Source organism: Mytilus edulis, chromosome 9 (genome assembly GCF_963676685.1).
Source record: "Mytilus edulis chromosome 9, xbMytEdul2.2, whole genome shotgun sequence".
Classification (NCBI taxonomy): domain Eukaryota; kingdom Metazoa; phylum Mollusca; class Bivalvia; order Mytilida; family Mytilidae; genus Mytilus; species Mytilus edulis.
In genome coordinates, this window is record NC_092352.1 from 587,812 (window position 1) to 603,340 (window position 15,529).

The 15,529-nt window shown below is 30.7% G+C and overlaps 1 protein-coding gene across 2 annotated transcripts in view; it reads right to left on the reverse strand.

The window, feature by feature from the left end:
- LOC139487420 (CCR4-NOT transcription complex subunit 3-like) overlaps window positions 1-15,529 on the reverse strand; it is a 39,690-nt gene that overhangs the window by 13,653 nt on the left and 10,508 nt on the right. For both annotated transcript variants that reach the window (XM_071272183.1, XM_071272182.1), the window contains exons 4-12: window positions 15,230-15,319; window positions 10,799-10,927; window positions 9,624-9,713; window positions 8,641-8,754; window positions 7,184-7,289; window positions 6,633-6,760; window positions 5,959-6,006; window positions 4,736-4,857; window positions 2,856-2,950 (exon numbers count right to left, since the gene is read on the reverse strand). In XM_071272183.1, the coding sequence (XP_071128284.1) occupies window positions 2,856-2,950; window positions 4,736-4,857; window positions 5,959-6,006; window positions 6,633-6,760; window positions 7,184-7,289; window positions 8,641-8,754; window positions 9,624-9,713; window positions 10,799-10,927; window positions 15,230-15,319 (922 nt within the window). The remainder of the gene's footprint in view (window positions 1-2,855; window positions 2,951-4,735; window positions 4,858-5,958; window positions 6,007-6,632; window positions 6,761-7,183; window positions 7,290-8,640; window positions 8,755-9,623; window positions 9,714-10,798; window positions 10,928-15,229; window positions 15,320-15,529) is intronic.

Consider the following 15,529-nt stretch of genomic DNA (forward strand, 5'->3'; position numbering starts at 1 on the left):
ATAACATCCAAGGTTTTTGATCAATACATTTTAAAAGATTTAAATAAATAAGGGCTATTCCAGAAAAAAATGTATGGGGGGTTGGAAGGCACATTATATTAATAATACATGGGTGATGGGTATCAGAGCAACTTTTCACTATAATGCATTATAATTCAATTACAATTGTCTGGGTGGTGGGTGCTGACAAAAACTGCCTTCCAACCCCCCCATACATTTTTTTCTGAAATAGCCCTAAGATGAAATGTTATCACAAAAAACTATATTAAAATAATCTTTTGAAAAAAATGCTTAAAAGAAAAACAGTGTATCAATGTCTTCCTGATGTGAGTTATTAAAATCTTGCAAGGATTTAACATGCAAGAGTGCATCAAGGCTCACAGACAGACTGACATTCAGTATATTTATGTTCCTGAAACATGTTGCTGGGACACAAACAGATTGTCCTTTATCTGTCCTTTAATTACTGAAGAAAAAACATTTGATGTTGGCTGGTCCTTTTAAATTTCACTACCCAGCACAAAAGCTTACAAAAAATCTGAAAAGCTTCATAATTTAACTAGTAAAAATATAATAATTATCATACAAGCCCTTTCCCCAAATAAAAGCCAAAATAAAGTGTTTTTTTCCGATTATATCCATTACCAACATAACATGCAGACAACCACAGAACACATCATTTGTTTGAAGTCTAAAATCCCTATTGTAAGGACTTAAGGTTAATACCGATAACAAAAACAAAACTTATTTTAAAAAGATTTGTTAAGAAGGCTGTTCTTTTTTGGTTCTATAAATAACCAAGACAGCCAAAAATGAAAAACGGCTAAAATAAAGTTTGACAAGTCATGTTTATAAGTCTTTGCCGAACACTATTTGTTTTAAGTCTTAAATCTAATGAAAGTTATTATGATACTCAAACCCCTGACTTATGGTTTACAGGAATGAAGCTAATCTATAGTCAGATGGCTGTAGTATCTTTGTTTCAATGCGTGGTAACAACAATTAAACTAGAAAAAGAAAACTAAAATTCAAAATAACCAAAACAGCCAAAAATGAAAAATAGTCAATATAAGTCTTACAATTCATGTTTATAAGTCCTAACAATGAATAAATGATTAAAAATCTCAGAACTTGGAAATGTTTGAACTAATATGGGCAATAATTAACAAGTGGAGAAGTGAACATTTTGTTATTTTTCTCCATGATAAAAAAGTATGTCACTCAGGAGAACAAAAAAAGAAAAAAAAAAAAGAAATAAAGTTGCGTGATGAAAAGTCTGTTTTACTGACCATTGATTTTATAATGAGTCTTAAAGATAAAGGCATTACCACAAAAGACATAAACATAACATTGTCAAGCATACATGTAAATGAGGTCAGAGACAAATGATATCAGTCTGAAAATTCACAGCTAACAATCTTTTCATACACCAAACCTAGTTAATTTACTTTCTATTAGCAACTTTAACCTTGATCACAGATACCATATAGAAGTATTCTATTACTCATAACTTTAACCTTGATCACAGATACCATATAGAAGTATTCTATTACTCGTAACTTTAACCTTGATCACAGATACCATATAGAAGTATTCTATTACTCGTAACTTTAACCTTGATCACAGATACCATATAGAAGTATTCTATTACTCGTAACTTTAACCTTGATCATAGATACCATATAGAAGTATTTTATTACTAGTAACTGAGATAGTCCCATGACAAATAAACTATACACTTTTTAGAAGCAGTTGCTGAACCATGAAAATGAGTTCCAATACAATGTACATATGAAACACATTTAAGTTGTCTAAAGAGATAGACAATCACAAACAACAATATATCTAACAACATATAAAATCATATTAATTCAAGATGGAATTTATAATTATAAATTTAATTTACACACCATCATAGTCATAATAGTTATTTTATTGTTATTCTTAAGAGAATAAAGACACTTGATAACTGAGAGTTTCCATTTGAAAGCCATCTTAATTTACAATGCCATTTCTTTGAAAAAATTGATAACACCAAAGATTATATAACTGTAATGAAAGAAGGAAGGGGAATAAAAGAATGACTGAAAACAAGAAATTCATCATAAATATTAATGAATAAAATTAATCAGGAATATTACCAGTTAACCTCATACTGTTGTTAACAAACTTGTTTCCCAATCCACTATAAATAAATATGTTTAAACTAACTATGCTGGTTTGAAATTTATTTTCCTTTAAAGTTATTAGAAGTGATAAAAAAATCCTGAAAAAAGAAATGATCCAACTTGGTATTTTCTATTGTACAACACACGTCACAACTGAGATACATTAATCTTAGTACCCAATGCCCATTTAATAGCAGCATAAGAAAAGTGGGTAAGAAATATTGATCAGTCTTACCAGATTTATAATTTAGATCATGAAAAGGCAAAAGCTTGATGACAGCTGAGTTACGCTGCCACACAGAAGAAAGTCGTGGAAAAGAAAGACCTAAAACATACAAGTGTAGTTAAAAGAAAGATTTTATATAAAAACATATAGATGGCTTTATATATGTTTTCAAAGAATGACAACATTCCAAAACAAAAATTTTTCTTTGCAAAATTTTTTACTGTTTTGTTCTTTTATTTAAGAAGGTCAAGGTATCCCATTTCTGATAACATAAAAATGGCCAAAACCTGAGTAAACAAAAATTAATATCTTAATTCAGGAATTAAAGTTATTGGACTGGATGAATGTAAATGAGTAAGAGTCTGAACTCGTGTAACACAGTGAATAATCAGATAAGTTTCATTATCCAACTCCAAGGGGTTTAAGTGAGAGAGGGGAAAGGATTGACTAAGTTTGATTACCTGTCATACTTGGCTGTATCGTCGTTGAGTTTGTTATTAAAGGTGGTGGAGTAACTTGGCGATGATTGCTGTTTGTACCATCATTTATAGAAATCCTGATCAAGATAAAACATATCACTTAATACAAACGTTTTATGTAACATATGAATTACCCACACCCATTGTATGTACAATTTTCATGTTTTAACAATCAGTTTTGGTGTTTTTTTTTATATTTATTTGTACATTGTACATGTACTACAATTCTCAGAATCCCTGGTTTTAATAAAATGTTATAGTGAAGAAAAAAAAATCATATTTAGGCCACACCAATTTAATTTCTTGTTCTACGGATTTTTGGACTTCAAAATTTGGGGCGAGCGAGCGATTTAAAAATTTAAATAAAAAAATATTTAATTTGCTAATTTTTGAGGCGAGGCTTGAAAAGTAGAGGCGAGCGATTATAATTTTTTTTTGTAAACATAAATAGTAGGTTTTGACAATATTAAAGCTTGATTTATCACTTGTACTTTGACATTTCTTTAATTTCTGAAGTATTTTTTCCCTGTTCACCAAGAAATAATTAAATCTGGTCTATGTATGACATGTATGTGTGATTGACAATGAGACAATTCTCCATCCAAGTCATAATCAGTTTGGGGACAACCCCTTAATGTTATAAATATCCCTTTTACATGTTTTATGAGGGATCAATATAAGTTATAATATATTTGTTTGTACAAAAGGGCTCATATTTTCTGAAAGAACTATACATATATCTATCTGGTATTAAATGGTCAAAACATGTCCAAGAATTTTGTAATATTCCTGGACTTTAACCATGTTAACACATCTACTTTAACAGTTTAATATTATTCAAAATAAGTGGACCCCTCTTTTAGAAAAAGTTGTTTAAAATATGATGTAACTCTCCTCTTTTTGAGTACAAAATTCTAAGTTTTCAAAGGTTTTGTATAGAAGAACTATACAAATCCTTGGTATTTCTATTTTCTTTTCTACATCAGTAAAATGACCCCTTGTCCATGTACGTTGTCTGAGGGAGGGTTGTTCTCAACCTGATATAAATAACAAATACAGGTCAAAGTACGGCCTTTTACACAGGGCTTTGATACAGACCAAACATCAGGCTATAAAGGACCCAACATTATACGATAACTGCTTAACGACAGGCCCTTCAATCAATTAGGACAGGTGCATAAACATGCAGAGGCTGTAGATAGTTTTGTTTCGCCAGCATACAATATAATTGCAGTTGAAGGCAAATCCTTCAGAAGTTCTTTGTACTTTATTCTAACAACGAACATGTTTTGATAGGGGATATAAGTTAGGGGGGAAGTAACCAATTTTTTGTTCTCTACTCCGGTATTTCCGCTGATATAGATTTATATCGGAGATACAAATCCTTCATCGGAGCTCTCCCGCTTTGGATAAGTAGGTTTCATGCTGAAACAAATATTCTCACAGATATTTACAAAGTGTGCTGGGGTGCTTTTATGTTTAAAATCGTTATATACAGGTTAGACTGTGATTTTAAAAACAAATGTTAATATCTTTTTATAATGTTTACAAAAAAAACGGTGCGGGAAATGGACATGATTACATTTCCGGATGCGGGAAGCGGGAATATAAAAAAGATAAAAAAATTCTGTTTTGAAAAAAATAGGTGCGGGCGGGTCCGTCGAACAAGGAATCAAATTGGTGTGGCCTTATTGAACAATTTGTTGTTTAGGCCTCCATTTTCCTCTTTGTAAATAACACTGACAATGTAATTGCTTTCTCATATTTGATAGTATTTTCCATTTGTAAATAACTTTTTCAATAGAGTTAATATATTTAATTTTTAATAAACTGTTTGCTAAGTCAAATCTAATACTATTTACCCTGTAAACAATTTTGAAGGCGTTGTCACTACTTTGTTATTGTTACCATGGTTACTGGATGTATTAGATGATGTGGAGTTTGTTGACGTTGGCGATGATATCAATGGAATTGATTTATTTTTCTGAAATAAATAGAAATGAACCCACATTAATTTTGCATCTGAAAGTGTAACAAATGAGTATTTTTTGCAATTATATATAATAATTCAAGATATTCTAAGAAATATGTGCAAATTAAGTTAATATTGGCATGTGAAATTGTAATTTCTCAATTGGCAAGGGAGAAAACTCTAGTAATGGGTATAAATTGACAAACATCAATATTTGGCATACATTAACTACAAAAAAAGTTAAATACAAAATCAAGTTACCATTACAATATTTCTCCATTTTCGTTCGATAACATCAATTTTTAAGTTCAAATTAGATATGAAAAGTATATGTTCTCCCAAAAACAACTTTAAATTTGGTGAAATATGTCAATATTTGTAATTAAACTTCTGTTCAATTATTTTCTTTGCTATGCAAAATGTTTGTACAATCGTAAATATCGATGGAAAACTATATACTCTCCAGTTTTCTGTGTTTTCATGAAAGCAATAAATATAATGATGCAACTGTGATGACATAACAGCATATATATTTGAAAGAGTCCTAAAAAAAATTGATAGGGGGTCCAAAACTTGGCCTTAATGGCCTACTTCTTGTATATTTTTTTTATTGATGGCTTGCTCCTTAACACCACAGGGTGTGCAACATCTAACAGCAATAACTCGTGAATATTCAGGATAAAATATTGATTCAATACTTAATACATCCATTCAGTCTTGAAGTCTGTACTTTTATCATTTCCTTTTTGGAGATGTAGAAAAGTACTCTAAGAATACTGTGGATTAATTATTATTAGTTGGATTCCTATTTTCCTGGAATTCGTTAGAACATGTGATATACAAATTTAGCTGTTCAACAAATTACAAATTATCTATAGATTGTAGACCAAATTGGAAAAACAATGAAATTAAATATCCACGAAAACATGTAAGCTTTCCCGAATCCCCAAAAATTGGCAACCACCAAAAAATGAGTAAGGTAGCCTTATAACAATTTGACTTATAAAATATCTAAATTTGTTATAGTCTCATTAATAAACTTATTATTAAATAGTGTAAGGTAGCCTCATAAGTTTAACTTATTAAATATCTACACTCGGTATATAGTCTTACCTCATCATTGATTGACTTTTTAATTTTCCTGTCATTTTCTTCATTGTCCTACAAAATAACAGAAACTTTAAATAAATAAGCAAGGAGTATTCACAAAGAGATTTTTATCTTAATCCCTTATAAACAGAAAATTAGATGATATATCTGACATACTGATCTTAAACACCTATAAAAGTGTATAAAGAAAACAACATATAAGACATTGGATGAGATAGTTCAGTGGAAATGGGTTTATGATTATCTGGAAATTTGAAAACTTTGTTTTACAGTAAAGGGTCATTTGAAAATGTCCAGTTGCAATAAGCAGGAAGCAAGAAAAATATATTGTCTTAATAGATCTAAATTAAAAAGTCCAATTCTTTAATCTTGTTTTCCCCCTGCACTTGTGTAGAACTAATTTGTCGAAGTATATAAAACACCCCATTTATTTTTTAATTTGAAGTATCATATGATTTACTTGTGACATAAAATTTTCATTCATCTACAAGTCAGTGTTTCAGCGTACCAGCTAAAAGATGTTTGTGTGTGTTCTTTTAAATTATTCATGCAAACACATATTTCAAATAATTATTTGAGTTGACAGTTGGCATTTAGTAACCACAATGGAGATTTCATTCCTATAATAATTAGTCAGTTAGGGAACTTATCATACAGCTTATCGTAAGACAGCTTACCTTGGAATGATTTATAGATAAACTAGGACTAGGTGAAGGAGAACTAGAGTTTGTTGATGTCGGTGTGCCTGAAATGTTGTCCGAATAAATGTCATCATTTGGTGGCGAGGATGCTAAAACTGCTGCACCTGAGAATAAAAACATTTAACTTTATGAAAGATAGAAGTTATATTTACATTATATGAAATGCTACTATATCAAAATTAAAAGAAAGTTGTAAATTACTTCCCTGTAGTGTGACTGCTCCTCTTTTAGAATTTGTTAACTCTAAGATAATTGACAATAATGTTACATACACTGTACAATGTACATACTGTGGATTCATTATTATTCATTGGATACCAATGTTCGTTGATTTCGTGGGTATAGGCAAACCATGAAATTAAATGTTGAACAATGAAAAATTTCCTATAGGCTTGTATGCAAACTTCGGCAAAACCACGAAATTAAATATCATCAAATTTATGTTTTTCTTAATCCACGAAAATAAATGACTCCATAGTAGATACTTTCCTTCGTGTGATATTTAAAGACTTCCTATATCCACTTACCAACGTCTTCAAGATCTAACTCATCATAAATGAAATCATTTTCTTCAAAATCAGGATCCTGATTACAATCCACATAATACTCAACATCATCTTTGATTTTCTTTATCTAAAAAATATCATCAAATTTAAAATCATCTTTGATTTTCTTTATCTAAAAAATATCATCAAATTTCACATCATCTTTGATTTTCTTTATCTAAAAAATATCAAATTTAATATCATCTTTAATTTTCTTTATCTAAAAAATATCATCAAATTTAACATCATCTTTGATTTTCTTTATCTGAAAAATATCATCAAATTTAACATCATCTTTAATTTTCTTTATCTAAAAATTATCATCAAATTTAACATCATCTTTGATTTTCTTTATCTAAAAAATATCATCAAATTTAACATCATCTTTAATTTTCTTTATCCAAAAAAAAAGTTATCATCAAATTTAACATCATCTTTGATTTTCTTTATCTAAAAAATATCATCAAATTTAACATCATCTTTAATTTTCTTTATCTAAAAATTATCATCAAATTTAACATCATCTTTGATTTTCTTTATCCAAAAAAATATCATCAAATTTAACATCATCTTTAATTTTCTTTATCTAAAAATTATCATCAAATTTAACATCATCTTTAATTTTCTTTATCCAAAAAAATATCATCAAATTTAACATCATCTTTAATTTTCTTTATCCAAAAAAAAAGTTATCATCAAATTTAACATCATCTTTGATTTTCTTTATCTAAAAAATATCATCAAATTTAACATCATCTTTGATTTTCTTTATCTAAAAAATATCATCAAATTTAACATCATCTTTAATTTTCTTTATCCAAAAAAATATCATCAAATTTAACATCATCTTTAATTTTCTTTATCCAAAAAAAAAGTTATCATCAAATTTAACATCATCTTTGATTTTCTTTATCTAAAAAATATCATCAAATTTAACATCATCTTTGATTTTCTTTATCTAAAAAATATCATCAAATTTAATATCATCTTTGATTTTCTTTATCTAAAAATTTATCATCAAATTCAACAATTTTTACTGGATGTTAAACCTATTTTAGTGCTGACTACTTCTTTGTGTGTGACCTATTTTATTGAAATGAATCTTAGAGATAGTTAAATGAATACTTTGATTGGGAGAATTTTACAAACAGAAAATCAATCAATAAATATAAGTTAACAACACAAATTGGTGATTGTCATTTGGTTCCATTTTTCATATTTCTTTTTTTGTTTGTTAGTTGCTTTGTTGATTATGTTGGCTATTGATTTCTCATTTGAACTGTTTTACATTTTTTTAAGTCATTGGTTTTGCTCATTGTTGGATGGCTTTACAATAAACTTAGTTTCTAGTATCTTAGTTAATCCATCTCCTGTAGCTTGTTGTCTCATTGGCAATCATTACAGTATGTTCTTATATTTATATTATATACCTTCCCTACCTGTTCAATAGGTAAAGCATCGTTGTCTACCATCCTCATGATAGTTTCCAACTGCTTTATATGAAACAAATGTTTGTCTTGTTGAGCTTTTAGTTCTTCAAATATGTCTTGTTTCTAAATGAAAACAAATAACAAATAAAAGTACCAAGTATAAGATATGTTAAGGCCAATTGTTGGCCCCTTCAATTTTTTATTCAAAATGTATTTAGTGTCAATCTACAAAATAGCATTTTTCAGATGAATTTATGAAATGACATTAGTCGGTCAGATTGATTTTTCTCTAAAATATTTGCATCAGGGCTTCAATCTTCTTAAATTTAGTTAAAAACGGCAATAAATGTTGATTGAGATATGAGCCAATGGCTTTACCACAAAAAAATTTATGCTGCAAAATGTTATCTTAAAAGATGTAAATGTGTATAAAATATTGTTTTGGGTAAAGCATTGGCTTATATCTATAAAATGGTCCAATATGTTGATTTCCACCTGTTTAAGACACCATATTGACAGCCCATGTTACTTTTCTGCACTGAAGTGTCCATACTATATTAATCATTTAACAATAAATCCAGACAAGGGGAATTGTTTGTGTAATATTTGTGGTTGCATAAAAAAATCTCTTACAATATGGAGGATACACTGTTGCTTTTAAATGTTATAAACTTCTACAGAAATCTATAGCAGTGGCTTGTCATTATTGCAAAACATTTCTTACAACAGAGGATGACAATATTGAGATTTAAATATAAAGTATGTAAGTTACTCTGTTTTAAGGTTAATAATACAGGGAAATGAGTTTGTATGATCATGTAAAACACCACCACATAAACAGATTTGTGTCAGTTTGTCTTGTGTCAAGTGTTTATTCTTATACAGGATATATATCTAAATTAACTGTCTCATAAAATGGTCAAAATGATTTTTTGTTAATCATAATAAATGAAATAAATAACACATGCAATCATTCTATTGAGATCTCTTACATCTTTGTCCATCTTCTTTTTCTTGGTCGTCAACTGTTCTATCCTGCTTTCAAACTGTTCTAATTGTAAATTCAGATTCTCTATTGTTACCTGAAAATATAAAACAGTTATCATATAGTAAACACTAGGTTTGTCACTTGACACATGAACTATTCAAACCAGTGATCATATAGTAACTTGACACGCGAACTATTCAAACCAGTGATCATATAGTAACTTGACACATGAACTATTCAAACCAGTGATCATATAGTAACTTGACACGCGAACTATTCAAACCAGTGATCATATAGTAACTTGACACGTGAACTATTCAAACCAGTGATCATATAGTTACTCGACACATGAACTATTCAAACCAGTGATCATATAGTAACTTGACACATGAACTATTCAAACCAGTGATCATATAGTAACTTGACACATGAACTATTCAAACCAGTGATCATATAGTGACTTGACACATGAACTATTCAAACCAGTGATCATATAGTAACTTGACACATGAACTATTCAAACCAGTGATCATATAGTAACTTGACACATGAACTATTTCTAATACCAGTGATATTGTTGTCTTTTTTTCAAAACTACCTCTACCGTTTTTTATTGGGAAAAATGCATATTTTTTATTGAAATTGGGAAATATTATTCTAAACACATCTCCGATTTTTTGCTGACCTTTGCTGTCTTTTATGCACTGTTTTTTTCATGTATATTTTGGTTGTCAGACATTTTCAACCTGGAGGGTACTTTTCGGAGAGGGGACAGAAACAGAAGCAATGATGGTACTTAATACATCGAAAACCATATGTGTTACAAACACCATGATGATTCTGATCAGAAAACCGGATCTCAAAACTGCTTAATAATATTAAAATAATAACATGAATACAATATATACAAACATTACTACCAATGCCATCACTGTTTGGGGAAAATGTAGACCTTTTTGGGAGGAATTTTAAGCCATTTTTTTTAGAAATTGGGAATTTTCTCTAGGGGAAAAGGCCGAATTTCGGCTGTTATTTGAGGCAAACAATATCACTGAATACACATGGTGTACCATATAAATGTTACTATGTTCCAATATTTATTGTTTACAGAGGCATAGAGTGTACCAGATAAGAAATTTACATACAACAAGATAAGCCAATAAATTAATTCATACTTACAGATAACCAATTTGTTACATCCCCCTTTTCCTTCGAATGAGGGTCCATTTTGGCAGCTGCTCCAAGACCTTCTTTGGAGTAAGCTTTTGTTTTTGTTTCTCGTTCTACTATTTTAAATCTCTCCATTTGCTGCAAAGATATCACAGAATTATCAATAAAACATGAATTTAGTTGCACCAAAATACAACCAGGTGCTCCGCAGGGCGCAGCTTTATATGACCACAGAGGTCGAACCCTGAACAGTTACGGCAAGTATGGACACAACATTCAAGCTTGATACAGCTCTAAATTTGGATAGTGATCAAATTCTTGACATAATATGAATGTCAAAAACAAATGTCAAGATCTTACAAATCTATTATGCAATATTGTGCAAATAAAGATTTCTTCTTCAAACTTTTCAAAAATTTGGAATTTGAGAAATTTGGAGAAGAAAATTGAAAACTACTACCACCCCCTTTTTTTGTAATAAGTCCAAAACCTGACATTTCTTCATACATTATTTACAAGTAGTGTAAGGGAGGTTAATCAGTACATACCAAACATTGTATGTTAACTGTTTTAGAATTACCTCCCTTACACTGCTTTTAAATTGTCTCAATTGTCCATTGATTAGAAAACCTAGTTCCCCCCCTTCTTTTGACCCTAATTCAAGGAATCTCCATGGCCTGTTTAACAATGGCGCCCCGCTATCGTTCTAATGTCTTGCACCATCATCATATGACCCACGCCATTGTTAAATTGTCTTCCCCTATCGTTCAAAATTGTTATCGTTTGTATAGCTCAACGCCATTTTTTTTTAGCAATTATAATCAAATGCATGTAATTGCATAACCCTAGGCTTTTTTTATATTATAATCCAATACAGTTCTAACGCCTGAGGGATATCTGGATTAAGATCGCTAATCATTTTTACCTGAGCTTGAACAGGTAGATCAACAAATCAGACAAGAGAATACTATCGGAAGATAGATGATTCATTTGTCGAAATTATTCAACTAAGTTTCCACAAATGCTTAAGATAATTTAGATTAAATAAATAAATTAATAATCCAGTTACAATGAAAAAAGTTTAACAAGTCGAACACATGCTTTTATTTTAACTTACGCAATCAGCACCCCCCTTTTTTAAGAAGTACAAAATAAAACATAAAACAGTAATTATTATTTCATCGCAAATAACTCAAGTACTGCTGTAACTATAATATTGAATTACTTTACAAAGTTCAAAAGTTAAAACTTTTATAAAATATTTCCTGTAAAGAAATATCCTATCATAATTCCAAATTCATTTTGTAGTTTACAATCAAATTGATACATCCGCGTTTCTGGTTTATATTCAAATCAAAAGATGCATGTTGCATAGCATCAATTTGCTAGATAAAGTCATTAAAAAACCAAAAAACCCTTTTCATTTGTCAACGTTTGCTTTACAAATCTCTTTAACCTTTTGTATAACCCGTACGAATCGTTATGTTGTTGCTGCAGATCAGCCATACTGGTATACGTATGTCTAATGGGTTCATGACTTCTGAATTTGACAGTGTCCATAAAAAATAAGCTCCACATGATTTTTAACCCCAATAACAATTACCAAAAATAGTAAGAAAACTACATGGGGACCTTCATGACAGCTTTTGGTCATTCTCTACTAAGGGGGTGGGGCCATGAATGCTTGGCATTTGAATGGTTTCAAACGGCAATTATTGAAAATATTTATACTTCTATAATGAAAATCAAATAAATATAATTTAAATAAGCAATGAATTAGCATGTTCACCATTCCTTATATGGAGGGATGAAATACGGAGTAGACACAGTTTGTGATGGTGAAAGTTCCTCTATCGTTCAATTTTCATCCATGGAGATCCCTGAATTCCAAAACATTTTGAGCCATAACCCCCAAAAGTTATTACTAACCATCCCTTAATGGGATGGAAACTTGTGGTGTAATTTCAGAGAGATTCATACACTTAAACACAAGTTATTGTTTGAAAACTACAAAAATGCTTATTTTGGGCCCCTAATTCGTAAACTATTGGGACCCATAACTCCCATAATCGATCCCAACCTTCCTTTAGTGGTATTTAACTTCTGGTAAAAATTCATAGAAATTCAATCACTAAATCTAGTTATTGTCTGGAAACTAACTGTGTCTTCGGACGACGCAGATTTAGATGATACCATTATATGATGCAAATTATTTTTTGCAGTCGTATAAAACACGGTGTAGAATGGTAACGGACTTATCAGGTTTTTGTCGCCGTTTTTCGGGTTTGGCAACAGACTTATTGTGTTTTGTTTTCAGACAGTGTGACACAAAATGAGCCTAATAGACAAAAAGAAGTCGTTAGGGTTTATGTTTATATGATCACGGAAGGCACCGATGATCTAACTTTGCAAACATTTTCATTTTGCTTCAGTATCACTCTTGGTTTTTCAAAAAGCTCCACACTGAACAGGACAACAGGCCGAACACAGCTACTAAGGCCAAAAAAAAATATATGTCTGTTTCCTGTTTCCCGACCGACCCCGACTCAAAACCCCCAACCCTAGATCTTTTTATTCAATTCCGGAAAAAAATCGTTTCAGGTCCAAAAACATTTGTTTCTGGTCCGATCCAGATCCGTATTTTACTATACCCAAACAATCAAAATGGCTGCTCCCAGCACAAATGTGATACAATTAAGGTTTAAAAAATGTTGGCACTGGGAGGATTATTCAATTAAAGTTTCTTTAAAGAGATTAAATGATTTTAGGGTACAGGACCCTAACCAAACATGACATTTAACCATCTGCAAATCTGACAGGGAGTGTAAAAAAAAAAATCCCGACCTACCGACCCTGATTCTTTTGCCTTGGCAGCAGCAGGAAACATACATATATTTTTTTTGGCCTAATGGTGTGTTTTCCGTTCAAATACACAATATATAAGAATGTGGACTTTTTGTGCCCCTTTATTTCATACAAAATACATATTAGATTAACGCTTATAAAAAACTGGTTGGCAGCGGACTAATCGGGTTTCCCTAAAATGGCGGTGCCTGTCCCAAGTAAGGAGCCTCAGTGGTTGTCGTTTGTTTATGTGTCACACATTTGTTTTTCGCTGATTTTTTTTTTTTATATAAATAAGGCCATTTGTCTCTTGCTTGAATTCTTTTACATTGTCATTTCAGGGCCTTTTATAGCTGACTATGCGGTATGGGCCTTGTTCATTGTTGAAGGCCGTACGGTGACATACAATTGGTTATTACTGATTCATTTTGGTCTCTTGTGGAGAGTTGTCTGATTGGCAATCATACCACATCTTCTTTCTATACCTACTAGTTCAAATAACTATCACGTCTTGAAAGGCTTTCTTCGACGCCTTACATCGTCGCAAAAGGGCGTCAAAGTAAGCATTTATAATAGCCTTCCCAGACGTCATAATTAATTGGACTAGAACCCTCCCTGCTATATACGGTATATATGAGTTGAGATACTGATAGAATCCCACACATTTGCTTGTGGATTAATAAAGTTTATCATTGTGTGATGTGTGATTAATGTATAAAGTAAGAAGTGTTGAACAACCATGCAGGCGGAGTTAACACATAGACTGACTGAGAAAATATGAGTTTCCTTATTCATTTGCGCAAAAAAAGTCTGGTGGCAAAAACACAAAGAGTCCAGTGCCACAAATTTTCCAAATTAACCATCATTTAAGACCTTAATAGTGCATGAAACAGTTACGAAAGGGAAAATGTCTAAATTTAATGAATAATAACCAAATATTTTGTTTGGAGAAGAAAACAACAAGCTTAAAACACGCTTCAATTGGATATCTTTCCATGAAAAATGTTTGTTTTCAAGTTGGGGAACCACATTGGTGGAAACAATTTCAAATAAATTGTAGCTTCCCATGACTATATAACTAAATATCCAGAAAAATAAATAATTTCCCCATTCCATGACATCAAGTTTTTTTGGAAATATCAATTCTGCTTTAATACAAATTGAAAGAAATAACCACTTCCGCCAAATGTGATCACCTGAAAACATGATAAGTCCGTTGATGAACCCAATTATTGAGGAAGGAAACGCCAGAAAAAAACCTCAGTCTGTTACCATTCTACACCGTGTAAAAATGTACCTATTTATGCAACATGAATTTTGTAGGTTGCATTTCTTAAGTCTCCAATAATTCAATTTCACAGAATGTGCAAAGATGCTGACCCCTTTTTTGGCACAATCAGTAAAGAAAATTTGAGAATCTAAAACATTGTGAAAGTAAAATGTCTACCATGTAGTTAAGAAGGATGTAAAGAAGCTGAAGAAGGCCAGTGTTTAAATGTCTTTAAAATGGTAAATTCACTACAATAAAGTACTATATAATACAATGTAATGCTTCATTTAAACAATTCCATGAAAAAGAAAGATATAGATACTTACAGTTTCTATCAACTTTCTGTTTTCAACCAAAATTCTTTTATCTTTAATGTCGCTACTCGAACACCACGTCTTGATATGGTCCCGCAGACGCTGTTAAATATTAATGTAAACATATATATATATAATGGTCTTGTAGATGTTTGTAAATAATTACATAAAGATATATAAAACAATCTTGACATACTTTCAATACCTCTAAAAACATATTTCCAAACAAAATTATGTCGACCAGACAAATTCAGACAAACCCTAAAACAGTTTGGCACAGACTGTACAGGTCTGTTTAAAGTTAAATGTAAA